At 40.1% G+C, this 27,373-nt stretch overlaps 1 protein-coding gene across 2 annotated transcripts in view; it reads left to right on the top strand.

The window, feature by feature from the left end:
* Positions 1–27,373, top strand: part of KPNA4 (karyopherin alpha 4 (importin alpha 3)) — a 42,021-nt gene that overhangs the window by 3,825 nt on the left and 10,823 nt on the right. Inside the window, exons 1-14 of one of the 2 annotated variants that reach the window (XM_015407253.1) lie at positions 7,320–7,339; positions 9,437–9,481; positions 11,711–11,800; positions 11,891–11,920; positions 11,997–12,049; positions 12,463–12,558; positions 12,713–12,798; positions 14,639–14,725; positions 16,899–17,068; positions 17,153–17,197; positions 18,609–18,740; positions 20,390–20,518; positions 25,042–25,146; positions 26,609–26,680. In XM_015407253.1, coding sequence (XP_015262739.1) covers positions 9,440–9,481; positions 11,711–11,800; positions 11,891–11,920; positions 11,997–12,049; positions 12,463–12,558; positions 12,713–12,798; positions 14,639–14,725; positions 16,899–17,068; positions 17,153–17,197; positions 18,609–18,740; positions 20,390–20,518; positions 25,042–25,146; positions 26,609–26,680 — 1,137 coding nt within the window. In that variant the 5' untranslated portion in view covers positions 7,320–7,339; positions 9,437–9,439. Of the gene's footprint in view, positions 1–7,319; positions 7,340–9,436; positions 9,482–11,710; positions 11,801–11,890; positions 11,921–11,996; positions 12,050–12,462; positions 12,559–12,712; positions 12,799–14,638; positions 14,726–16,898; positions 17,069–17,152; positions 17,198–18,608; positions 18,741–20,389; positions 20,519–25,041; positions 25,147–26,608; positions 26,681–27,373 lie in introns of those variants that run through there. The other variant, XM_015407252.1, reaches the window with a different exon arrangement.

Genomic DNA, 27,373 nt, shown 5'->3' with positions numbered 1-27,373 from the left:
CGGGAGAAAACAAGATCTGTGTCAATAAATAGCACTTCATACTTCCTGTCATTTTGAGAATAAGTTGTTTTAAGATTGTTGCTTAGAGCATATGAGTTGAATCCTACTATGCCTTCTTCCCACCAGTGCAAGAAGCCTTGCACCAGTAGAGGCTCTGCTGATGCAAGACACAGGATTTCGACTTATTTCTTCTACAGTTATCAGTTTTGCGCAGCTCAGTCTACATTCTCCCCACCCACCCCACCACCACCAGTACCTTTTCAGTGCTTACAATTGACTGCTGGGAGAAGGAAGAGGCATGAAAGATCTGCCTTTGCCAGGACGTTCCACTGGCACTTCATGGGACCCAGTCCAGTGTCTTAATCTGTTATTTGTCACTGGGGAGATGTAACGTGTGTAACTTCCCTCTGTTGAAGTTAATAGGATAATCTGCATGTGCAGAATTCTGCATCAGGAAAAACATTTCATGTGAATAAACCATAAGAAGAGAATTCTGCATTGTACTTAAGGATTACAGTAAATGTGTTTATGAGAAATCACATAATATTTAAAATACAAGGTCAGTTTGAAGGTGAAGGAAAAATGCTATGGGATTGAAAAAATGGTTATGTGGCAGCTCATGGTAAGAAGTGGGTCTGGGGTACAAAGAGACTAGTCTAATTAAGTTACCAGCAAATCCTGCTTTAGCTGTATGACTTGATATATCCCTATGATGATTGCTAGAGCTAGGACTGCTGTATAGGCTTGCAGGTATCCTACTCTGCAGCCCTTTTTTGATTTACATGTGGAGGAAGGGGAGGGTAGAAGGCTTGCCCTAGGTATTTGATGATCCCTTTGTCACTGCACATAATAAGGTATGTCACGGGATACTTTATAGTATCATGGAAGATGCTGGACCTTGATTATAACTGTTCGTGCAGTAGTGTTGCAAGAAATCCTGAAGAATATCTTTTAAATTCTATACTATTTTCATGGACGTGCCTAAAATTATTGCTATAATAAGGAGCCTTTTAGCTTGCTCATACATTTAGGTTGGCCCTGGAAAAGATTTGGGGTTAAACTTAAGAACATAAGAGAAGCCCATGTTGGATCAGGCCAATGGCCCATCTAGTCCAACACTGTCACACAGTGGCCAAAAATACCAGGTGTCATCAGGAGGTGCACCAGTGGGGCCAGGACACTAGAAGCCCTCCCACTGTTGCCCCCGAAAGCACCAAGAATACAAAGCATCACTTGCCCCAGACCAAGAGTTCCTATCTATACCTTGTGGCTAATAGCCACTGATGGACCTCTGCTCCATATGCTTATCTAATTCCCTCTTGAAACTCCATGTTTGTAGCCACCACCACTTCCTGTGGCAATGAATTCCATGTGTTAATCACTCTTTGGGTGAAGAAGTACTTCCTTTTATCTGTTCTAACCTGACTAAGCAATTTCATTGAGTGCCCACGAGTTCTTGTATTGTGAGAAACGGAGAAAAGTACTTCTTTCTCTACCTGCTCTATCCCATGCATAATCTTATAAACTTCGATCATGTCACCCCTCAGCTGTTGTTTCTCCAAGCTGAGGAGCCCCAAGCACTTTAACCTTTCTTCACAGGGAAAGTGTTCCAAATCTTTGATCATTCTAGTTGCCCTTTTCTGCACTTTTTCCAGTGCTATAATATCGTTTGAGGTGTGGTGACCAGAATTGCAGTATTCCAAATGAGGTTGCACCATAGATTTATACAGGGGCATTATGATACTGGTTGATTCGTTTTCAATTCCCTTCCTAATACTCCTCAGCATAGCGTTGGCCTTTTTAAAAATTACAGTCGTACACTGTCTTGACATTTTCAGTGCGTTATCTACTATGACTCTTGGTTAGTCTTCGCCAGTTTGGACCCCATCACCGTGTATTTATAGTTAGGATTTTTGCCCCAATGTGCATCCCTTTGCACTTGGTCACATTGAACCCCATTTGCCACATTGACGCCCACTCACCCATCCTCGACAGATCCCTTTGGAGTGCTTCACAATCCTCCCTGGTTCTCACCACCCTGAACAATTTAGTGTCATCTGCAAATTTAGCCACTTCACTGCTTATTCCCAACTCCAAATCATTAATGAACAAGTTAAAAAGCATCGGACCCAGTACCGAGCACTGCGGTACCCCATTGCTTATCACCCTCCACTGTGAAAATTACCCATTTATACTCACTCTGTTTCCTACTAATTAGCCAGCTCTTGGTTCACAAGAGGACTTGTCCTTTTATCCTGTGACTATTGAGCTTACTTAGGGGTCTTCGATGAGGAACTTTATCAAAACCTTTCTGGAAGTCAAGGTAAACAACATCTATTGGGGCTCCCTTGTCCACATGTTTGTTTACCCCCTCAAAGAACACTAAGAGGTTAGTGAGAGAAGATATTCCCTTACAGAACCTATGCTGAGTCTTCCTCAATAGTTTTTGTTCATCACTGTGCCTACTAATTCTCTCCTTAATAACGGTTTTCACCAACTTACCCGGTATTAACGTCAGACTGACTGGCCTGTAATTTCCTGGATCTCTCCTAGAACCCTTTTTAAAGATGGGGTTGACATTAGCTACCTTCCAGTCCTCAGGAATGGAGGCAGATTTTAAGGAAAGATTACATATTTTTCTCTGGAAATCCACAAGTTCACATTTGAGTTCTTTCAGAACTCTTGGATGTATGCCATCCGGGCCTAGCGATTTATCCATTTTTAAGTTGTTTATCAGTTGTGGGACCTCCTCTCTTGTCACCTTAATCTGACTCAGGTCTTTCAACACTGCTCCCAAAATCAGTGGTTCTGGCATGGGTGAGCACTTCTCATCTTCCATAGTGAAGACAGAGGCAAAAAATGCATTCAGCTTCTCAGCCATTTCCTTATCGTCCTTCAGTAATCCTTTTACCCCTTGGTCATCCAAGGGCCCCACTGCCTCCCTGGCTGGTTTCCTGCTTCTAATGGATCCTTCCCTCTACCAGGTTTGTGGTATGTACTGTGGAGTATATTAATTTTAAAGGGCTCGGTGGTATGGGTACCTTTTGTATTAGAATGTTAATTTTGAATTGGTAAGTTTGAATTGCATTCTTTGGGGGAACTAAATAAAAGCTGAGGTAAGTGTCAGGAGCAGTCAAGCATTTTGACAGTCTAGATAGCTATGCTACAAGATGGAGCAAGTGGGGCATATTTCAGGATCCCTAGCAGTGTTATCTAGTAGTGTACCAGTAAACACTGGTGTACTTTGAAATTTTTTTAAAGTAGAAGAAAATACTGAGTTGGAAGTTTGATATTGCATGCTGAAGAGGCAACTCTTCAATTCAAATTTTAAAATTTTAAATGAAAGGCTGCTTGTGTTTTCCACAGTGCCAGTGGCTGCAGTGGAAATTTACACAACTGGGGAGGGAAATTAGATCTGTTTTATGTATGTAATGATGTAGGCTTTTGCCCTGACCTGGATAGCCAAGCTAGCCCAATTTTGTCAGATCTTGGAAGTTAAGCAGGGTCGGCCCTGGTTCGTATTTGGATGGGAGACCACCAAGTATGTCCAGGTTCATGGCGCAGAGTCAGGCAATGGCAAACCACTGTCTCTTGGTTGAAAACCCTACAAGTCATCTTAAGTTGACTGTGACTTGATGCCGCTTTCCTTCACCACTATAGGCTTTAGTGGATCATGGCCACAGAGAACAAATGCAGCAATTGAGTTGTAATTCAGAATCCTTTTGAATACCCTCCCACTTTGTGATTAAAAAAATGAAATGACAGTCAAATAATGGTCCTCAATATATCATAATTTAGGAACCACTGCTGTGGAGGATACTGTGTGTAAAAGCTTTGATCAGGTGCCTTCATAGTTTCCTTTAATATTTTGCTGCTGCAAGAATTGTTTGGATTCTTTGCGCAGACAGCCTGCCAGCCAATCTGGACTGCACAAGTGACAATGTAGTAGGACCAAGATTACAGAATGGGGGGGATGCACACAAACGCAGCCCCAAAACGAAGTAAGACATGGTATAATGTAAAAAGTGGATTATAAAGGAAGAAGACAACTATATGTGTTCTTTTAACTCTTGTGGGCATATTTTTTTCATAGATTGAATTTGATAGTACACACCCACTCTCCCACACCCTATCCCAGTGGTCTTATCTGATCTTGAGACAGTTGAATCCCAAGGTTGTGAGACCCACATGCACTGATGTGGAGGGAGGAAAACTGTACTGTGAAGGGAAAGAAGACAAAATTTTCTTTTCTGCTTCTGTCAGTGCAGCTGTGTTAATGAACGGAGAGGGTGGTTTTTGCCCTTCTTCTCTCTCTCAGTGCATCTCCCTGACCTGCATGGGAAAAGTCCATATAGGCCATAGGCCTGCAGCTTCAAGGATTTATGTTCCCAGGCTTCAGTGGGATTGCTGGATGGAGGGGAGCTCAGAAAAGATCCCTGGTCGTTGTGCTCCCTGCTCATGCAATCCAGCCCACTGTAAGGAAGTATAAGGTTTTTATATAAGAGATTTAGGTAAACCTCATTTTAGTCTTTATATTGTTTTTCCTGAATTGTGTTAAGCAAAGTATTTTTGGTGTAAAACTTGAGACTGCTAAAGGTCTGAATACAGGTAGACACTGAACAGTAAGTACTTTACATGTCCACAGGATTAAATAGGTGTTAGCAATGTCTTTTACATTATTTTTTTTCAGTAGGTCTCAAAGTATTCTGTTGTCCTTACAAATCTTATTTCAGTTATGCCTTAGCTATTGTTGCTTGCTTGTTTTTTGCTAGTGTCTTAGACAAATGAGCAGGTTGCGAAATCCTTACTTGTATAAAATTAACATTGACACCTTCAGGAAAACATGAATGGATGTGCCTAAAATGCTCAGTTGAAATACTGATATTTTTAAAGCATGTTGCTGCCATGCTAAAATGTTATGTTCTGAGATACTTTCTGTAGTTTAATGGGATAGTTGATTTTTCATCACCAGCATTTTGGGAAGCAGGGGTTGGGTTTTCTTCTGTGTATGTCTATGGCAGCCTGTGCCCCTTGAGGCTGAAGTTAGCATGGACATGGGCAAAGGCAGGCTTGCCAGTAACTTACAGATACCATGATACCAGATACTGGGTCATCTTGCTCACTTTTCTTGTGAAAGATGAAATGGTTTTCTGTAAGTTAATAAATTAACATAAGATTGCTTAATACTATGCAGACACGACCAAGAGGATGCTTTCCAAGGCAAATCACCCTGGGCTTTCCTGCAAAACTCTCCAAATCAAGAAAAATATATCTTGTTCTCTACCCATAACTGCTGTGTGGCATTGATTCTGTCTCTTGAACGAACTAATCCATGTTCAGTTTCAACAGAAGCCCAGTGTTCTAACACCAGGAAGTAAGCACAGCCACATCCATAATGAGAGTGAGAGATGATACTAAGCATCTTCCTCGTTGGCAGCTAAGGATCACTTTCAAGGGGAAAGAAAGGATTCCTGAAATTCTGGGTGGCTTCCCAAGCAGCAGATCTTCTCCTGAGAGAACCTCCCAGACTGGCATTCTTCACAGCAGGCTGGGCAGCTTCCCCAAGAGAGGGCTGGCAAGGAAGCCACACAGCCTGCCATGTTGTATGTGAGGCTGAAGAGCTTCTCTTCCAGCAGCAGTCTACTGGTAAGAGTTTGGGAAAGATGACTGCTGTGTGTGAAATGATTAAAACCATTTTGCAAAATGGTGCACGTCTTCACTTGTGGTGTTATACTAACAGCTACCACACTAATAGTTTGCACTATACTGATAGCAAGGTAAAAGTCAGACTTTAGGCAAGCAGTTTTTGCACTTATAGTGTTGATTTATTATTAAGAATTCACAGACGTAGAACAAACAGGTTTTTTCACATTGCAAAAATAAGAATGCAGATCCGCTGCTGATGCTGTGTGAATATGCCCAATTCATATTCATTCACCCCTCCCTTCAGTCTTTATTCATCATAGTGCCTGTATCACAGTTACTGTGTACGTATGGCGCCTCTGTTTCTTTGCAGGTAATGGTTTTCAGGTTTGCTGAGCATGTGAGCTGGCCCCTAGTGTACCAGTCCTTTACTGCTGTTGAGTTCTTGCATGTCTAGCCAAGAAAAACTTTAGATCAGCAGTTCTGCACAGTGTAATTGTGCCTTCCATTAACTGTATAATAGTAAAATACTTCTACTTCTTGATTCTAAAAATTGATATTTTTCTAGTGCAGTCTGTAGCTTAGTTCAGAGTTGGAAGGCATTGTTCTCAAATGGAAGTTGAGTTAATTTTCAGTCGTATAGTGTGTTGACCTGCGGTGCTGTCTCAACAACAGTTGACACAAAGTTTTATCCTATGCTGGTTTGTTAGATTGATTGTGTTTTTATGTAGAGTTTGCAAGACTCCAACAGATGCTGTATTCAGGCACATCAAGGAATGTCTTGCTGCCTGGTGGCAGGGATGAAGAAATTAAATTTGCGAGATAATGTATATTTATGGCAAATGTTGCCTTGTGTTTATGCTGCATATCCAGACCTGGCCTGATCATATAGATTAATGTGAAATATAAGATCAGTGTGGATGTATCCACACTCACTGGTATCTTAGTGTCATGGCTGTAATGTATTACCATTTGCAAGGTTCAAGGCAACATTTTGATACATTTCCTCTGCTGTATGGCCAGAAATGACTGTAAATAATCTTTTCGGGTTTTCTCAGTGATATTTGTAGTTTGTTGTTGTTGTTAGCCATTCAGTCGTGTCTAACTCAGCAATTTGATGGGCCAGCTCTCTCCACGTTTTCCTATCTTGTACTGTTGAGTTGTTCCATGCTCAGGCTGGTGTCGACTTTTATGGTGTCTAGCCACCATGTTCTTTGGCGGCCCGGTTTCGTTTTGCTGCTAACCAATCCAAGCATAATTGTCACCTTTCTAGGCACCACCTCTATAGTGAGTTGTGAAATCTGATGTTGGTGTCTAAAAGTTTTCAGGCACCTTGGTGTTTTCAGTTTTTCCAGTCCTTATGACTTAAGCTGATACTTAGGACATTGCCCCTCACAGTGTTCAAAACACCTCATGCACCAAATTCCTAGTAACCTCTTACACTAAACCTATAAGGTAAACTAGTTTTCTTATCCTTGTATTGCAGAACTGTGGCTTGTCTGGTTTAGACTGGGATTGAAATGGAAACATCCCAGTTTACATTCTCAGTCACTACATTACCAAGCCTGACAGGCATTTAAAACTTGTTTTATCAAATGGTGATATTATTTTACTGTTTCCTTATTTTGCTTTCCTTGATTAGTTCTTAGATGTTAAGCAAAGAAGTGCATAGCTGCTGGAACTTAATGTGGAATTGGTGAGGGAAAGATCTTTTCAGGCTTAACCGTCTGTGCTTATGTTAAGGAAGTGTGTGTATGTGTAGCAGTGCCTTGAATCTGATGCATTAACTTCCATTGAAGGGCTTTGGACAAACTTCTTGGAAGGTAGATGCAAGAAGACAGCATGGTTTTAACATTATTAGTACAGTGAATATATAAGACAACTCTTGACAACTCTAACTTATTAGTTAGCTACTCTAAAAGCTGGCTTGTTTATATAAACATAAATGTTGCATACATTGCAGATAGTAAATCTGTTAAATCACTTGTAAGTGGTTATTGGAACACATCTTTACACTTCTGTATCAAGAACTGCATGCTTGTTGTTTTTTAAAAACAATTGGCTGGCTGTTCTTTTTAAGATCCATGTGAATGAATGGGTCTTGTTGCTGACAGGCAAAAGTGCTATGCATGAGCCAAATGTTGACTTAGAGGTGACTGCTTAAAATATTATCTGGTGCATCATGCAATGTGGTCTAGATGTTGTTGCATCATAGAATCTCACCTGAGCAGAGAATTCAGGCTGCCATCTTAATTCTAATCTGGAGCAAGTGTTTAAATCTATTAGCATTATATACTGTATCCTAAATTTTTCATTTTTGTCTAACAGTTTCAAGTGTTACAAAGGTGTAAGCAAAGACCATAAGGCTTTTGTATTTCAAATTTTGGATGCTCCTGCATTCATAAATAAAATTACTGTATTAATAAAGGTTCTAGGGGTCTTAGTAGACCATATACTGAACATGTCAACAGTGTGATGCGGTTGCTAAAAAGGCAAATGTGATTTTAGGCTATATCAACAGAAACATAGTGTCCAGATCATGTGAAGTGATGGTAACACATTACTCTGCTCTGGTTAGACTTCACCTAGAGTATTGTGCTCGGTTTTGGGCACCACAATTTAAGAAAGATATAAACAAGCTGGAATCTGTCCAGAGAAGGGCACCAAAGATGGTGAGGGGTCTGGAGACCAAGTCCTTTGAGGAAAGGTTGAAAGAACTGGATAATCCTATGAGGAAAGGTTGATGGAGCCTGTTTAGCCTGGAGAGGAGATGACTGAGATGATATGATAACCATCTTCAAGTACTTGGAGTTGTTTTCTGTTGCCACAGAAGGTCGGACCAGAACCAATGGGTTGAAATTAAATCAGAAGAGTTTTTGACCAAAAGTTAGGGAGGACTTTATGACCGTTAGAGCGTTCCTCAGTGGAACAGGCTTCCCCGGGCGGTGGTGGGCTCTCCATCTTTGGAGGTTTTCAGACAGAGGCTAGATGGCCATCTGACAGCAATGCTGATTCTGTGAACTTAGAGAGATCATGAGAGGGAGGGCAGGAAGGGTTGCCTTAGTGCTTAGTTCTTGTGGCCCTTTCTTACACACCCAGGGAAATGCTGATTGCCACTTTGAGGTCAGGAAGCAGTTTTTCTTCAGGCCAGTTTGGCCAGGGATCCTGGAGGGTTTTTTAATCATTTTCTGGGCATGGAACAGCGGTCACTGGAGGTATGGAGGGGGAGGTATTTGTGAATTTCTTGCATTGTGCAGGGGGTTGGACAAGATGACCCTCGAGGTCCCTTCCAACTCTATGAGTCTGTGAAAGGGCTCCACATCAAAGGGGGAAAGTTCCTTCCTTTTACTACTATACATGGAGGGTGAGATAAATGAATGTCAGTAAATACAGATTAATAGTAAATTCTTAGTTGATGGGGCAGTATTAAAATTGAGACTGTCTCATGAAATTGTATACACAGGTAAACAAGCTTAGTAACTGGAATGAAAGAGAAATTATTTCGGGGTTCTCCATAGCCATGTACTCATTTACTGCCTTCACTGTTTTAATAAGATATATAATTTTCTTTTGCTTGTTTTTTAATGCCAACTGTTCATTTTTAAGTTTTGAGGCAAATTTATACAAGTGTAAGTGAGGCGTCATTTCTTTTCTAAATTCATCAGGAATTGTTTGAAAGAGTCCCAGAAAAAATTGCACCCACGTGTTAAAGGTTGTTCCAGAAAGACTTCTGGACTGTGCTTTAGTGAACGTTGGAAGCAGGGTATAATTGTCTTGTTTTTGGACTTTGCAGACAATGAGAAGACAACGAAATGAAGTAGTTGTCGAATTAAGAAAGGTAAGGTTATTTAATATTTTTGCCACTAATTTTTAGAACTACTATGGACTCAGTGTGTGCAGACCCTGGATTCAGACATCATAAAGAAAAGGAGTGCTTTTTATGCCTCTTACATTCTTGTCTAGTCCTCCCCTCTTCTTTGTCAAGGTGCACTCTGTTCCCGTGCATGAGACTGCAAATACTGCCTATTTTAATCATGCTGAAGATCTGGTCCGGGGCAGCATTGTATTTCCAGTGTTGACCATGTAGATCGGGATCCCCAGCATGGTGCCTTTGGACACCATAGCACCTGCTAACATCTTTTCTGGGACCCACCAAGTATTATTAGAACGTAGGTGGGACCAGGTGGGGCACTTTTCCAGCAGGTCTTCTGATTGGCCACTGGAGATCCAATTGACTGGGGAGATTAAAATATAATGTTACAGTGGCAGCTGCCACTGTAGTGTTAGTTTTATTCTCTCACTTCTCTTTCCCAGTGTAATTTTTAAATTACCCCCTTACTTGGGCTTCCCCTGGGTGTGTGGCTGCACCTCCCGTGGCAGCCATTTTGTGGTTTTTGCCTGCCCCCTTACGTCAAGAGTTCCAGAGGTGCCCACAGGATCAAAAAGGTTGGGGACCCATGATGTAGATGCTTCCTGAAGCTCATGACCAAGACATTACAGTCTTTTTTTTTACCCATCAAAATCCAGAAGTTTGCTGTTTCTGACCTTGGAGTTTATGCAACTGTCCTGACTTCTAGCAGTTGATAGATAAATTAATCCACAATATGTCTAATATTTATTGCATCTTGTAGAGAGAATACTGCAGATTAATTCTAGATAAACTTGTACCATCAAGAGAAATTTCACTCTTTTTGTACATAGTTCATCATTTTACAAACCTGTTAACCTCTTCCCCTTTAGTTGTCTTTTTTCTTAAGCTAAAAAGTTACAAATGCTAACTTTTCTCCTAGGAGAGGGGCTGCAGACTTTTGATCAATAGTTACCTTTTTCTGTACTTTTTACAATTCTACAATGTCCTTTTTGAATGCAGTTAATGAGACAGTATTGTCTGCCAATGTTGCTTTGTGGGCTTTTTCGTGCTTAGCTTTAGAATAAGCAGGGTGTTTGCTTCTGCAGCCCCGAATCTTTTGTTTTCCCTTATTGTCCAAGACTTTTCCTAGCCATGGTTATCATTCATATTGGTAAACAGCTGAAGCAGGAGGCTGCTGTCACTTGATCTGCCTCACCTCTCTCTTCACATAAAGCATTTGAGCTCTGCTAATACTACTGCTTAGATCTGTACCATTGTTTTCTGTGTATAATAATGGATTACTTTAAGCTGTGCACATAAGAGTGGATATTTGCTTATGTTATTTCCTGGCTCTGTGATGGACATTTTTTGTTATGCTTCAGACTTCTCTAGGTATTGTAGATATACAGGTTGTGTTTTTGGGATGAATTATCTTGGGCATATATAATGAGAATTTTTTTTAAAGAAATAATCAGGGTGGTGTAAGTTCAGTATATCTGCATAAATGTAGGTCTTCTGAAAATCATGATTATGGGGGGGGGGGGAAACAACACCATGCCAGTGTGTGCTCTTAGAAACTGTAGGGGATCGCAACAGATCTTTCAGTTTCAAAGGGTGACTAGTTGCTGCTCTGAATAGTGCTCTTCCTCTGCTGTGTCTGCTGTTCCATGATGCTGCGATCATGTAATACACATCTCTGGATATATCCTCCTTTAGTTGTATGACTTGTTTTCCCCCAGAAATTTTAAAGTTTTAGTAGCGGTAAAAATCATATGAACGGAACATACATGTACTAACTTAACATATGTAGCAGAAGTAGAATTTCACTTTCCTTGATACATGTCATTAAAAGCTGGGCAGCAAAAGGCTGACATAGGCATAAGTCACAGGGTCAGTAAAGTTATAGTATTAATGTTTCCTGATGTTCAAAATATAATTTCTCTGTTAAGTATAAAGAGAAAATCTGTTGGGCAAGTTAAGAGTGAATGTAAATAGTGTATGATTGTCTAGTATACACATTGTCTAGTATAAAAACTAGTATGTGTAGTATAAAAACAAAGTAATGTAAAATCTTTCTGTACTGCACAAGACCTCTTTCAGTTTGTTACCCAAGTGGGTTTTTAGTATGCTTTGTTTTCATATTAATGACAATGGCAATTTTTAAGGATAGCAAATATTGCTTTTCTGGGATGTAATTACATGTTTTCTTATTAAAAGACGAAGAGAGATGAACATCTGCTAAAGAGACGAAATGTACCTAATGAGGATATCTGTGAAGATTCTGATATAGATGGTGACTTCAGGGTGGTAAGAACTGAATTAGTATTACATATAATAAATTGTTTGTACGCTTTTATTAAAGCATTTCTAACATTTGTTATTTCCAATTTTTTGTAGCAAAATACATCCCTGGAGGCAATAGTGCAGGTAAACGTAGTCCCATTATTCATTCCCCCCACCCTTGATTTATTGTAAAGGTCCTGACCTCTGAACTTTTTTTTAGAATGCTTCAAGTGACAACCAAGGTGTCCAGTTAAGTGCAGTCCAGGCTGCAAGGTAAGAGCAAAATGCACTTGTATTTCTTGTTTTACTGTGGCAGTTTCTGTAGCATAGTATGCATTAACAGGAATAGTTAGAGGAATTATTTAAGAGTAGGCAGCAAATGGATGGTTACGCTTGCCTCTGCATATTTGTCAGTTTAAGCCACGTTTATTCCAAATAAGGTGCTTTGGATATAGGATTACATTTCAGGAGAAATATGATAGAAGTTACAAGTAAGGGAGCATTAGAATGTTTCCTGGCATCTTTCTAATCTTTAGGGTATTTGAAGGGAAGAAAAAGGGCATGCAGGAATAAATAACTAGTTACTTTTTTGGATACAAATATTAATCTTCTGTTGGTTTTGTTGGAACAATGTGACTGTTGCCTGCAAGGTTCTCGTTTTTTCCTCCCCATGTGCTCCTAAACAGAAAACTACTGTCGAGTGATCGCAACCCACCAATTGATGACTTAATAAAATCTGGAATATTACCCATATTAGTGCATTGTCTTGAAAGAGATGACAAGTGAGTATTTGTTTGTTTTGCTTTATTTTGCAAAATTTATACCCCACCTTTCTGCCCTCATAAGGGCACTTTAAAGGTGTATATTGGTTATAAAAAGTTCTTTACCAAATTAGGCATTTGAAAGTATTGAAATAAACTAAACTTTTTTTTATAGTCCATCTTTACAGTTTGAAGCAGCATGGGCATTGACAAATATTGCGTCTGGAACCTCTGAACAAACACAGGCTGTAGTTCAATCCAGTAAGTTCATCACTATTTAATAGTAGGCAATGCATTAATGTGTACACAATAACTTTTACAAAATCCCGTTGAAGATCTAGTAATGTAGTAAAACTGTACACACATTGCATTTCTTGCTCAGCAGTGTTTACCAGTGCAAACCAAAGGGTTGAAAGTTATAATTCGGAAGGTGTTGAATATGCTTCCTTTCTGTGGTATTTGGAAGTAATAAATTGACTTGGAACTACAGTATTGTAAAATACTTTTTGCTTCTTGATAGTGCTGAGAAATGACTGCTTTATTCAAATGTTTTTGGTGCAAAAAGCTTTAGATTCTTTGCATAAATTGCAGTTTGGAATATCAACTGCCTTCAGAAACAGACCTAAAGAAACCACGCATAGTCAAAAGAAAATTTCTGCTACTACTACGGAGATGAGTTTTAGTATACTGGCAGCAATTGCATTTATATACCTTCAATGAAACTTAGAAAAGGGAGATGCATTGCATATTGTGAGTTGTATGCTGGTGTAAATCCTATAATATAATGTGAGGTTCTTAATTTAAATCGGTTTGAGTAACAGTTGTGAGGAAAAAATTCCCCCATAGATTCAATTTTTCACTGATAGAATTAACAGTTATTGGCTCATATAGATCTTGGGTTAACATTTTAGTTCTCTGACAGCAACTTATGTATTTTTCAAACTGCATTTGGGCAGAGCTCATAAAAGTGCTGTTTTAAAGCTGTCTGTAAAGAGCACTGCTGTGCTGCAGTCCACTATGCCCTTTATTCTGAGTCCTGGAAACCTTAAATATAATATGACCCCTCCAGACACCAGGATGGAGGAGTATCGTACATCTAATGGCTCTCATCATGAGGATCAGAACTTCCATACAATTAAAGTAGGTACCAGTAGGGACGATCTTACTACAAACCTGGGGACATGTACATTTGTGGGAAACTTAAAAGAAGGGGGACTTAGAAGGGACAGGCTTGGAAAAGGAAGAAGGCAATGGCAGGGGAAGGAAGGATTTTATGAAGACATTGTATTGGTGATCACTGAAGTATTCACTTGTGCTACAGATTGAGTTCGGTATCATTCCTTCTGATCTTGTATGTGTGATAATGAGAGTTTGAATTAAACTGAGTTTTTTTGATCTACGCAAAAGGCTGGATTTTTCTGTAGCTTTTCAGAAGAAATTGTGTTTGTATATTAGCTGCTTCAGTTTATGTAAAGAAAAAAGTATAGGAAGACTGTGTTGCCAACAGAATTTTGCATGGCTGGAAGAAGTGCTCTTGCAGCTCAGGAGTGGTAATGAGGAAGGCCACATGATTCATCTGTTTCTAAAGACTTAAGCTAAGAAGAGCTTCAGGCATTTGGCCAGAGCAAAGAAAGGAGGAAGCTAAGTGTTTCCTGAACCTTTGCTCTGATATGCCTGAAACAGATTGCAATGCATCTCTTTCAGTGGGGACAGTTTGTGCATCTTTCCTGAGGTGTGAGAGTTATATTGGACATTGTGGTGCTGAGAAAGAAGTTAAAAACAGGAAGGAACTCTTCACCTCTGGAGAAATTCAGTTCCAAACATTAGACCCCTGAAATCCTGAATGATAATTATACAAATTCTGCACAATTTGTTAACAGATATGATTTGTAATTCTGATATCTAACTGTGGAGAATAGCTTTCTGAAACCACCAGTATCTAAAGTTTGGCTTAAATATTATAAAACTTTTTTTCCTGAAAACTTGACAAAAGGAAAAACTTGGCTGCTGTTCTTATGGCTAAATCTCTGCTTTCCAGAATAAGGGCTTAGAGTACCAAAGAAACAGAGGTGCATTTTCATAATACTTCCTTATTTTGCAGATGCTGTCCCACTTTTTTTGAGACTTCTGCATTCACCTCATCAAAACGTCTGTGAACAGGCAGTGTGGGCCCTAGGCAATATCATAGGTTAGTATTACATTGTGTGTAAAATTCCCATCCACTTTCGACATGAAGTATTAACAATGTGAAAACTAGCCTTGTCTAGAGCGGCCTTGTTCTCAGTTCTGCATTTTCTTTTTATGTATCTTCATCAAAGCATCTTTTACAGAGGCACATGAAAGTTCACAGAAATCAGTTACATGGAGAAATACAACATGAGTAGGGATGGGCACGCATTGAAAAAAATGGAGGTTCGTGCTTTCGGGGTTTTCACAAATTTCTCCATTGCACAAACTGGTTCATGCTTTGGAAGTTTGTGGGGGCCCCCACCTGGAAGTGAGCTCTGAAGACATTTAAATGCCCTCAGAGTCTACCACGGCCAACCCGAGTGAGCTCCAAAGTCATTTAAATGCCTCTGGAATTCACTTTTGGGTCAGGCCACCAGATCGGAAGCGAGCCCCAAAGGTATTTAAATGCTGTCTGAGTCTCTGGGTTGGCTGGCCAGACTGAGCTCAGAGCTCACTCTCGGAGCTAACTTGACTGAGGTATCAGAATTAACTCTGAAGGCTTTATAAGCTTTCGGAGCCCACTTCTGGGTGGGGCCTGCCTGTATAAGGGCATATAAGGCCTATAAAAGCTTTCAGAGCTCACTCTGGGAGCTCAGTCGAGTTGGGCGTATAAAGGCCTTCGGTTGGGCCAGCCTGTCCTGGAGGTGGGCTCCAAAGGTATTTAAATGCCTTCAGGGCTCATTTGCAGTCGGGCCATGGGCCGGTGGTGGGCTCTGGCTGCATTTAAATGCTTTCAGAGCTCCCTTCTGAACCTGTCCAAGAACCTCCATGAAAACATGGCGTTTCATGGGCAGGTTCGTGGGGTAAACATGAGTAATTCAGGTCATCTAGCATGCTTATGTCAATATGTGTTGCACAGTAAGCAAAATTCCTGTATTAGGTTCTGCAGCAGCATATTCACACTAATGCTTTAATACTTCTGTGTAATAAGTTGCTTTTAAACTGCTTTAAGGCAGAATCATAAATACTGTAATACTGTTTGTCTAGGGAAGGGGCATATCACAAGATCATTCAGTTTTACTTTTAGAAAAAGGCTGTATGTTATATAAATACATAGACTTGCTGTAGCTCTGAAACTGGTTTAATGGACAAAAGAAAAAGTGAGTAGGACTGAGTATGAAAGCTGTCACCTTAGGATAGCTAGTTATTGTGGTCAGCCTCATGTAATCTAATACATAAGGTGTTGCTCCGGCAAAGGCACTGACAGTGAAATTGTACGGATGTGACTGCACTATAAAAGACCTTGTAAAGGTGGTTTTTTTAATTACAAAATGTATATCCTACCTTTTTGCCCTCACAAGGTCTACCAAGATAACTAACAAATTAAAATGTACATGATAAAATTACATTTTAAAACCATTAAAATCACCCCTCAACACCGTTAAAACAATTAAAAACAGAGGTAAAATATATATGAAGACACAACACATCAATTAAAATTAAAACATGGTCAGAGAGGCAAGCACTTGGAGAACTTGTGAGAACAATTCTGTTTCAACAGGAACAGGAACTGCCAGGGAGCCAGTACCCAGTTTTTGTTTCATAATGCATTAATTCCAAAAACACAAGTACTACATACTATGGCTTATAATCTAGACATTGTCATCCATATACTTCTGTCCTGCATGTCCATGGACCACAAAGAAGGGATGGAGGGAACCAAGTAAATGCATGACAAATAATCCATGCAAATGCCAACAGGTCACAGGGCGTTGATTAACACAGTGCAGCACAATAATTGCACCAACTTTCTGCTGTCTTCCATAGGACTGAGCTGTCAGTCTTGCTTTCAGTATGTAATATAATCATTTCAGTAATTTAATTATTTAACATGTGACCACAAGTCTTTACAATTACAGTCTGGTTTTCTCACCATTACTCCTTGCATAGATATTAAAGCTGACAAGGATGTTCTTAGGTTCTGGGTGCATGTCTAGTACTAGTAAAAGTTTTGGAATAGCACTGTTGTAGTAATGGTCTCGCCTTTCCAACATGTACTTCTGCATATAAATGGAAAGAGTTGCTTTCAAGTCACTGGCTCAAAAGGTGATCTACCCAAACCTAAAAAGTAGTTTTGCTAGATCACTATTTATGGATTTTATGCCATTGAACAAATTTAATGATTTCTGCAGGTGATGGACCCCAGTGTAGAGATTATGTAATTAGCCTTGGAGTGGTGAAGCCTCTGCTGTCGTTCATCAGCCCATCTATTCCCATAACTTTCTTAAGAAATGTTACTTGGGTAATGGTCAACTTATGCCGCCACAAAGACCCACCCCCACCAATGGAAACCATCCAGGAGGTAACACTGCTTAATTGTCTGTTGATACTTCGTTATTTTAATTTTGCTTCAGAACTGTAAATGCCTTTTCTGTTTGTTCCTTAGATCCTTCCGGCACTCTGTGTTTTAATTCACCATACGGATGTAAATGTGAGTATCAATTATGATAATACTGTGTTTCTTTTTTTTTTTAACTGAAAGCAAGTGTACATGCTGAGTTAATGAGCTTATCACTATTAAATCATCAATGAAGCAGATCTAGAATAAAATGTATTTCAAAAAGAGCTAGTGCAAATGTATACTCATTCCCTTAAAGGAGCAAACCACAGGATTTCCATTGCTTCTGCTGCCCTTCATCCTGATGGCCTTGGCCGTGATAGTCGCTTCTGCTATTTTTTATGCAACACCGTTGTTGAACATGCCACCTTAGTTCTGTACACAGAAATAAGTCCTTGCCTGAAATAGCTTGTGATACAGAACTGGCAGTAGGAAAGAACTGCAGAGAGAGGGAATGTTAGCGAGGGGTAAATGTGGCCAAATGCAGTCATATGTACTTAGTTACGGTGGATAAGGAGAATTAAGGGGTTATTCCAAGGTGGGTTTATGAGAGGAGTCAGAGCAAATGAGAGAAGTAAACTGTTTTGAAAGCACTTAATGGATTGGATCCACACCGTGGAGATGATGGAGTGGAACTCTTTCCCCCCTTCCCCAGACATCCTGCCATTTGTCCCTAGAAACTCCTCTTTGAGAGTCAGGAGAGCCTTGCAAGCAAATCGCAGCACAGGATGGGGTGCTGCCATGGCAAGGGGATGTCCCTCCTCCAGGCGGCCAGCAGAAAAAGGAAGAAGGTTGTTAAAAAAGAAGAAAGCTGATTTCCCATTACTGATGCTGTGCTTAGTTCTGGTGAGAATTTGCTTGCAAGTCTTTTTATCAGCAGAGAGGTGTTTTGGAACAAATAGCCGGATGCTTGAGGAAGGGGAAAGAGATCCACTCTACTAACTCCCTGAACTTTTTCTCTGGATCCAACTCCGTGTCCATAATTCTGACGGTTAGATATGCAGACTGCATTCATATCCCCTGTTTGCAAACAAGATTCCTTGTTCAGCTTGGGGTTAGGTGGGTAGAGGCCTGGTTCTGTATGCATCATATTCTGGTTTCGGTCAGAGCTTGAAACAGCAAAAATAATCTGAATTGAAAAAGTTGCTCACTACCTAAAGAAGACCTTGGCAGTAAAAAGGTCATCCTGGTGGAAGTTGTGTTATTCTAGTTAAGGGCTGGTAATCTACAACATAGTCTCCATGGTCTCTGCAGTTCCACGTAGTGTTTGTGTGCTGTTGCAGAAGCAGCTTCATAGGGTTATAGAGCTCCAGCCCAGGAATTATCGTATTGCTGAGCCACCTGGCTTGTTTTGTGACACAGGAAACATTAAAATAACAAATCACTATAGAGTATATATTGTAAACATGAAATGTTATTATCATAAATTTCTCGTGTCTTATAGGACTTTTTTCTGCTTGTATTTCTCTGATGCATTGTATCCTTCGCCCTTCCTTTAAAATAGATATTGGTAGATACAGTCTGGGCCCTCTCTTACCTAACGGATTCAGGCAATGAACAGATTCAGATGGTGATAGACTCTGGGATAGTTCCTCATTTGGTTCCTCTTCTCAGCCATCAGGAAGTTAAAGTGCAAGTGAGTATTGAGCAAACCCTCTCTGTATAGAAAGGCTTTCTTCGTGGTCAGCAATAAAGTGGAAATTCATCATATGAAACATATTGTGCATTTATTCTGTTCAGTCACTGTTTATGAAGTTCAAAAAGGTAAAGCATTATGACTTCAGAAAATTTTATTTTGGTGTCGAATGACATTTTGTCTAAATTGAGGAAAAATTGCCAAGACACATTGCATGCTGTCCTTAAATAGCCTGTGTAGACATGATGAGATGGGCTGATTAGAATTTCTTATGGGATTTTTTGTAGCTAATTACTAGCCTTACTGTAATGCTTTAAAAGATCAGAGTAGAGTTCCGGGGGTTGTGTTAATGCTTCCCCTTCTTTTTCCATAATATAAATTGCACGCCCCCCCCCCCTCGATAGCTGCAGTTAAGTCCGCATCTGCAGGGCGGGGAAGACATATAAAACATTTGTTCCTGTCCAGCTTCCTTCTACAGCAGAGCTTACATAGGTAGTGTACATGTGAGCCCCTCCTGCTGGCATGTCTGCTGATCTACTTGCAGCTTCAGGATAGCGGGTATGATTTAAAGTATGTAAGAGACATGGGATGAAAGGATTCAGCAACCCAATCTTAAAAACTGAATACAGCCACTGGTTTTAAACAACCATCTATTCCCATATGAGCCTATCTGCATATTATGGTCATTTGGGGGCCCTCTGAGGCTAGACAGGGTCTTCTCGGTCATGGCACCAAGACTCTGGAACTCTGTCTCCAAGGAGACTTATCTGCCCCCCCCATCACTGTCTTCCCCCAGTGGGTGAAGTCTTTTTTTGTTTTGTTTTGGTATTCCCTTATTAACCCTTCTTCCTGTTTATTTTAATTGCTGTATTACATACATGTATTATTTTTAAGGTAGATTTTAGTATCTTTTTAACTGTTCATCACCTTGTGGGCTCTGGTTAACTGGAAAAGTGGGATACTAATGTTTTAAACAATCCCATGGCAGACCATCTTTGCATATCTCTTGATATGCCTTTGACCTGAATACATCTTGACAACCTACTGCAAGATGGATATATTATTTAACTTTATATTACTTGAACCTCTATCTGACTCAGTTACATGTTCAGTTCAATCTTTATTACAGCCCACAGGCGATTCAGATGCAGAGCAAAACAAAAACAGATAAAAGCAGTATTATAAAATTATGTACATAAAACCTCTCCATACATTATTCATCCTAACATATCTAACAGTTAGGGTTAGAATCTGAGTAAATTATGCACTGGATGTTATGTCAGCCCGTATTTTCATTGCAGATCACAAAAACTCTGCCACATTTTATATCTTGTAAACCTTAGTTAGTTTATGTCCCTCAAAACAGGAGAGCTACACCAGTCACCAACGCAAAAGAAGGCAAAGACAAATGCTGATAGTGCAGTAGGAAAGTGAAAATTTATTGGTGGAATACTAGCAAGCTCCTACATGTTTCACCATAGTTTCACCAGGGGATCGCTGAATGTGTTTATCTACAGCACTGTTCACACAGCTGCTAAACTCACAGAAAATTTTCAAACCCTAAAAGGTAAACTGTAGCTATGGCTATAAACTAGAACTAACTATCTCTTCCCCTCCCCACCCCTGAACTTTTGAAATATTTTTTTCAGACTGCTGCACTTAGAGCTGTAGGCAATATTGTTACTGGTACTGATGAACAGACACAAGTAGTTCTGAATTGTGAAGCTCTTTCGCACTTCCCTGCCCTATTGACACACCCCAAAGAAAAAATTAATAAGGTATGTAAATATATGTAATCAAAGAGCTCGCGCTCACTGAATCATAGCCCTTTGTTCTCTAGAAGATTACTGTTTGGTTGCCACTGTGACACTGTCTCAGAATCCCCCGATAATTGTCAATTTCTGAACCTGCTTGGTGAAATTACTCTACTTTTGTTCACTTTCTTTATAACATAGAAGTTACTTTCTAAGGACATCATTGGGAATGTCAGGAAAACTCTTGCCAAATACCTCAATAGTCTTACCTGGTTGGTCATTCATTTTATACTTCACCACCTCTCTGTACATTTTCAGATTTATCTACTGTTATGGAGGGCTGATCTTTGCTATAAGTTCTATGGCAGAAACTAATTTTTAGTTCTTCGCTTTTATAAAAAAATTCACTGCTTCTACATGCAAGCTACATGTACAGTATATAAAAACCAAGTGTTGGCTAACTTCAGTTTTGCTTGGCTTATTACGACTTGGCTTTCTACTACAGTTTCATAGATGACCGATATAATTTAAAATCACAGAGTAAGACGGAATACTTTGGATCTTTTGACGGTTAAGCCGTAACTGATCTTTAAAAACTGATGAGGCTAAGTGCCTTGCTGCATCAGTTCAAGATGGTTTGCAAGAACTGCTTTAGGTGGTTTACTTGCTAGCAACCCACCAGTGGACATGTAGTTTATTTTGTCTACCTCTGCATTAAGCTGTCTCTTGGAAATGATGAAATAGAGGTCATTGATGAGGGTGTGGGGGTGTGTGTGAAAGAGAGGATGGCAAATTGTATTCTGATTAGGGGTGTGTGTGTGTGCGTGTGTGTGTGTTCAGAGAGTCATATAATGGTGCAGACTATGGGCACTGACAAAGAAAACTGCTGATTTCGGCGAGGATCTGAGGCACATTTGCTAATACATGGGGTCTTTGCTGCAATGTTGCCAATGATTAGAGCCCAATATGAGCTCGTAGTTTGCACCTAGACATCTTAAACCTCTAACAGGTTCATTTTGTCATACAAAGGAACTTGTGATCTGATCTAAGAGTTCAGCTTAATGGTTTTAAGTATGCTTGAAATAGGAAATTTCCTCTCCATTTCATGTGTGATGTTGAATAAGCATAGACTTAAGGTTTAGTGGGAAAAGTTTTGTAAAGTGGTGATTGTTCTGCACTGTAGCAAATCTATTAACATTACTGACATCCTTTATTGGATATGATTTTATTCCTTTAGCTGTGCCAATACAGCCAGAGTCTGCTGTACTGCATATAATATAACCTTTGACACTGTTCTTGTAGTCTGCAAAAATTGGAAAGCCTACTTTAAAAACACCTTACATTGGGGGATTTGTCAAATAAAGGAGTGTTTGATCTGCTAATTGAAAATGTCATTGCAAGTATATCCCAGTACTTCAGCTTTGTAAAAGGGAATTAATGCAGAGTCGCTGGTTGATAATTGTTTGGTGCCTGAAGTCCTCTGTATGCTCAAGCATGCCTTTGGGGACTCCCTGCTCTTAGTATATGCCTCTATTGTGCTGATTGGGCATGAGGGCTGGTCCACAGGAATGTCTCAGCAAGCAAGCAAGGAAGGCTATAAATAAATAAATAAATATAGGGGCTGGATTATGCTCCTCTTCCATGTTATAAAACTATTGTACTAGGAAAGTGAATCTGTTAATATACAGACAGCATAATTGCTAGATGATGTTGTTCTCAGCTCAGCTTTTATCTATACTCCTGCTTCATGAAAATGGCAAATTGAAAAAAGTCCTCAAACTTTTAAATGCTGTACATCAGGGGTCCCCAAAGTGGTGCCCGTGGGTGCCATGGTGCCTGCTGACACCTTTTCTGGCACCTGCCAAGTGTGCTCAGGAAGTGGGTTGGAGCCAGTGTTCCCTCTAATCTGAGTCAGTGTGAGCCAACTCACAGCTTTTTAGCCTCCGGCTCACACGTTTTTTGTCTTAGCTCAGGAAGGGATGGCTCCAGAGCAAACAAACTTATGCACTAGCCAAATCGCTCGCTCACAACTTTAATGCCAGTCGCTCACACAAAGTATTTTTGCTTAGAAGGAAGCATTGGTTGGGAGCTATATAGGGATTTTGCCAGAAAGGTTTCTGATTGACTATTGGGAGACTGAGTGTCTGTGCATATATATAAATGTTGCTGGGGAAAATGTTGCTTTCGTAGCAGCAGCAGCTGCCACTGCAGCACAAGAATCTGCGTTGTGCTACCGAAGTTAAGCGGGGGCAATCATTTTGTGGCTGGCTCCGCCTCCAGCAGCCATTTTGTGGCAGCCCACCATGCTGTGTCAGAATTCCAAATGTGCTCGCAGGCTCAAAAAAGAGGTTGGGGACCCCTGCTGTACATCTTGAGTGAGTACAACCCAGCCTTAAATCATATCACTCATATTATGAAAGGGAAAAGGTGATTTGTTCAATGTTTCCTTAAATATCCCAGTTTTTTCCATAAGATAATCTGGAGAAAAGTCCTCAAAATTGTTTCTGTATATTTCCTGGGCTTTCTCATTTCTGATCACTTTCTAGATAACATGTTAGAAAAGTATAATGGGCAAACCTAAGTGGTCCTTGAAAAGTTAAGATGCTTCAATATTCATAGATAATTTGCAGGTCGGTTATTAATTTTGATGAGCTGCTTCTGTTGATTTAGTGCATCGGGTTCTGCTTCAAGGCCCCAACCTCACTGCAGGTGTATCCGCACTAGTGTATTTTAGTCCAACTACCTGGGGCAGCATTTATTTTCTATATTTGAGCTACCCCTTTATTAGGAAATGGTGCACCATGAGTAATTAATACACAGGAGCACCCAAGCACAATTGTTTTAGTGCATTGGCATAAATATGCATTTGGTTTGTTCTTGGGTTACTGGCCGCCGTTTATCTCTGTCATTTCCCTATCTATATAGCATCTCTAAGGAGTCCTTTACTCCCATGATCTTTGCCTGTCATTCTCTTCACATATTGCTTATTCTAGCAAGCCAATTACTCCCTCTAATATACCTTTAACTTAAAGGTTTTATCTTTCTTTTTTAAGAGTCATTTTGGCTCTGTACTGAGCGATGTGGTTCTCTAGAGCCATAGATTGCACATCCCTTCTCTGTGTCTTCAGAGTTACCAGTTAAGTTGTTCATCAACATGGGCAAGTTATGAGTACATACTTGGTTCAAAAGGAAGACAAGTTGTGACTGCTTGCCCAGTTGTGTGAAATAGACCAGCCTGATTCACAAGAGCAAACCTGAGTTATCTGGAAAGGCTGAGCCTATAAAAGACATTTTTCAGCACACAAAAGGTTTGGAAGGGCTTATTTTTGTATTTGGGTTTTTGTTTTGTAGGAGTACTGTTGGATAGTTGCATTTCTGTAGAAAGGCAAAATTAAATAACATTTTGCTCCCTCAAGACAGTTGGCTCTTCAGTGAGTTTCATATTGGGGGGGGGGGGGGGGGAGGGCAGGAAATGGTACAAAACAAAAAAGTGTCTATTAAGAAAAGTAAAGACAATTTCAAATTTTGTCTTGCTCTAAAAAGCTACCTTAACTTCCATTCCATGTGAGCAGTATAGATGTACTGTCTGACACTTTCTGCTTGCCTATAACTTAAGCTCCATGCCATTAAGCTTTCATTGCTCATTTGCTGTTTTCAAAATTAGTGTTATTACATCCAGCCTTTCAAATAGACATTCTGTGGTGTTAGATTTAACATCTGATCAGATTCTTTTTAAAGGTGTATACAACATGTTCAGTGCTGCAGCCACAACTTGAAAGTATAGTTGGCTTCAGTGTTCCCTCTAAGCTGAGTTACTGTGAGCTAGCTCACAGTTTTTTAGTCTCCAGCCCACACATTTTTGTCTTAGCTCAGGAAAGACAGCTCCAGAGCAAACTAATTCATGCAGTAGCCAAATTGCTCGCTCACAACTATAAAGCCAGTAGCTCACAAAGTAGAATTTTTGCTCACAAGACTCCACAGCTGAGAGGGAACATTGGTCAGCTTGGAGTTTTAGGTTGTAAGGAAGCACGCATGTTGGCACATAGCATCCTTGAGTTACATATTTATTTAGGTTCCTGAAGACATGGAAATTCTAACTGCTTTAATTCTTCCTTAAATCAAATAAAACCCTTTTTTGCTCTTGCCATAGGGATCAATATTGATGTGGTCCAGAATGTTTAAGGGTCTAATCTTTGACAGATAATACCTTACTTAGCTCAAATGGGAAACCATACCAAACAATAATTAAGGAATTTCACAGGCTGCAGTTTGTGATTGGCTAGCAAACTGTAATGAAAAACTCTTGTTCGAAGTGAGACATGGTGATTTATGCTAACATTGGTTTGATACAAGGTATAAAATGATAAACCTTTGAGAAATTAAGCAATTTTAAAGTTGATTTCAGTAGAGGGTGATAAATGTGGGATCTAGACATTATGTTTGGCTGAATTGTGCTCTTACTGTACTCCAGATGCACTTAGCCTACAGAGATCAGTTCATGTGTTCATGGTATTGCCAGTATTTTAAAATGATAATTTTTGTTGCAGGAAGCTGTATGGTTCCTATCTAACATCACTGCAGGAAATCAGCAGCAAGTCCAGGCGGTGATAGATGCAAACCTTGTTCCAATGATAATTCACCTTTTAGATAAGGTCAGAGCCCCTCCCCTATTACAAAGTATTTTTTCACTGTATAGATTATGTTGTCTAGGAAACGGTTACAGGGTGTTATCTCAGGTACTTATGCTGACTGTCTTAAATAGATTTGTAGTCCACTGTACGTCCTGTGTTCAGAATGGCTTACAGCAGGCATTCCAGGTAGACAAAAAGTACCTCCAAAGCACTCACAGTTGGGGTAATTTTAAGAGTTATGGGGATAAAAAGTCCAAGGATGGATAATTATATTGCAAAGAGAAAAATTACAAATTACACTGCTTAATTCTGTCCATATGATGAATGCTTGTAGACAGCAGCAGGTAGCAATCCTTCCAGCATGTAAATTACAGCAGTCAAACACAGTATGTTCTTTTTACCACTTACTGACAGCCTTTCCACCACACTGACAGCAAAGTACTGAATTGTACCCCATGGTATATAACCAGCCATACAGATGGCAGTACTTTGTACAGGTAGCTAGCACACTTCCAAACCGTCTCTTGTTGAGGAATTTCTGCCTGATGGGGTGGGATTAAAGCTCATTTTCAATGTGTTGATAGCGTGTCTGGGGCTCATTCCAAGGTCTAGAAAGATCTTCACATACAGATCCTGGAATAATCCTTTGCTCCATTAGGATAATTCCAGAATAATTTTGTTTTCTCGGAACAGTCAATAAAAAACTGACCATTCCATCTTTTTATTCTGACAGTTATTTATACAATAGAAATTATTTGAATTTAAGCCTTTTCTTTATTTTAATCCAAGGAAGTTGCTTTTACATATTCCTGTTCCTCCTGGTCCTTTACTGGCAGCTTATCTTTGCAATTGGAATAGTTTGTTTACTGCTACTATAAGGATAAAAAATAAGTGGTAGGCTGTGCTCTGTTAATAGGCAGCAGTGCTTCGCGAGAGTAGAGCCCCCATCCTGTGAGATTAGGGCCCCACAACATGGTGCCTATGGGCACCATAGTGCCAGCAGACACCATTTCTGGAGCCCACCAAGTGTTTTTATAAAGTGGGTGGGGCCAGATGGAGTTTTCTCCATCAAGGCTTCTGATTGGTTGTGCAGATTTTTAAAAATGTTGCTTTGGCAGCACCTAACACCACAGCACAAGGCTCTTCTGTGTGACTGAAGGTAAGCTGTGGCAGCCACTCTGTGTATGTGCCCATCACACTGTGTCAGAGTTCCAAAGATGCCTGCAGGCTCTAAAAGGTTGGGGACCCTTGTGCTAGATTCTAACATCCATTGACTTGCTTTTTTCTTCCCCAGTGTAGGCACTTACTGGGTATGTGTCCATTACTTTGAGATTTACATCCTTTTTTTTTTTTTTTAAGTCCCACTATTATAGTTGCTCTGCAATTTCTTGGCTCAGTGTATACCATGTGCACCATCCCTCTGCACATCATGTGCATGGGGCTGGCAGGTGGAGGAGATTAATATATTTTTTAAAACTTTTAGGGTGATTTTGGTACACAGAAAGAAGCTGCTTGGGCTATAAGCAACCTGACAATCAGTGGAAGAAAAGATCAGGTGAGTAAAAGCTTGGTTGACTACATATTTTATTTATTTATTATCTATCAAATTTGTATCCTGCTCCCTCTCCCCTGAATGGGACTTGAGGCTAACAATAAATAAAATACAGCCGATAAAACTGTACAAAAGATACAGTAAAACTATTAAAAATCTATCCCGGTTAAAATCTATCCACTATTAAGCAGGGTAAGGATGCATGAATGGTGAAGACACAGGTGGCGCATAATGTACTAGCCTCAGTCACCCAAAGACCACCTGAAAAGAGCGGCCTTGCATGCCCTGCAGAACCTAGGGAGGTCTTGCAAGACTCACACCTCTTCAGGCACCTGGTTCCGCAGGATGGGGGCCGCTACTGAGAAGGCCCTCACCTTTGTTGATACAAGGTGGAAGTTCGTGGACCAGGGACCTTCAATATATTCTGAGATTGATGATCAGAGAAGACGTGGAGGATTATGCTGGGAGAAATGGTCCCAAAGGTATGAGGGTCCCAGGCCATTTGGGGCTTTAAAGGTAAATACCAACACTTTGAATTGACACAGGAAACTAATTGGGAGCCAGTGCAGCTGCCGTAGGATAGATGTTATATGCTCTGGCAAGGACATTCTTGTCAGCAACCTGGCAGCTGTGTTCTGAACCACTTACAGTTTCTAAAGCATCTTCAAAGGTAGCCCTGCATAGAACACATTACAG

Source organism: Gekko japonicus, unplaced genomic scaffold, assembly GCF_001447785.1.
Source record: "Gekko japonicus isolate JY-2015 unplaced genomic scaffold, Gekko_japonicus_V1.1 scaffold17, whole genome shotgun sequence".
In the NCBI taxonomy this organism is placed as follows: domain Eukaryota; kingdom Metazoa; phylum Chordata; class Lepidosauria; order Squamata; family Gekkonidae; genus Gekko; species Gekko japonicus.
This window is presented reverse-complemented; position numbering and strand designations above follow the sequence as displayed.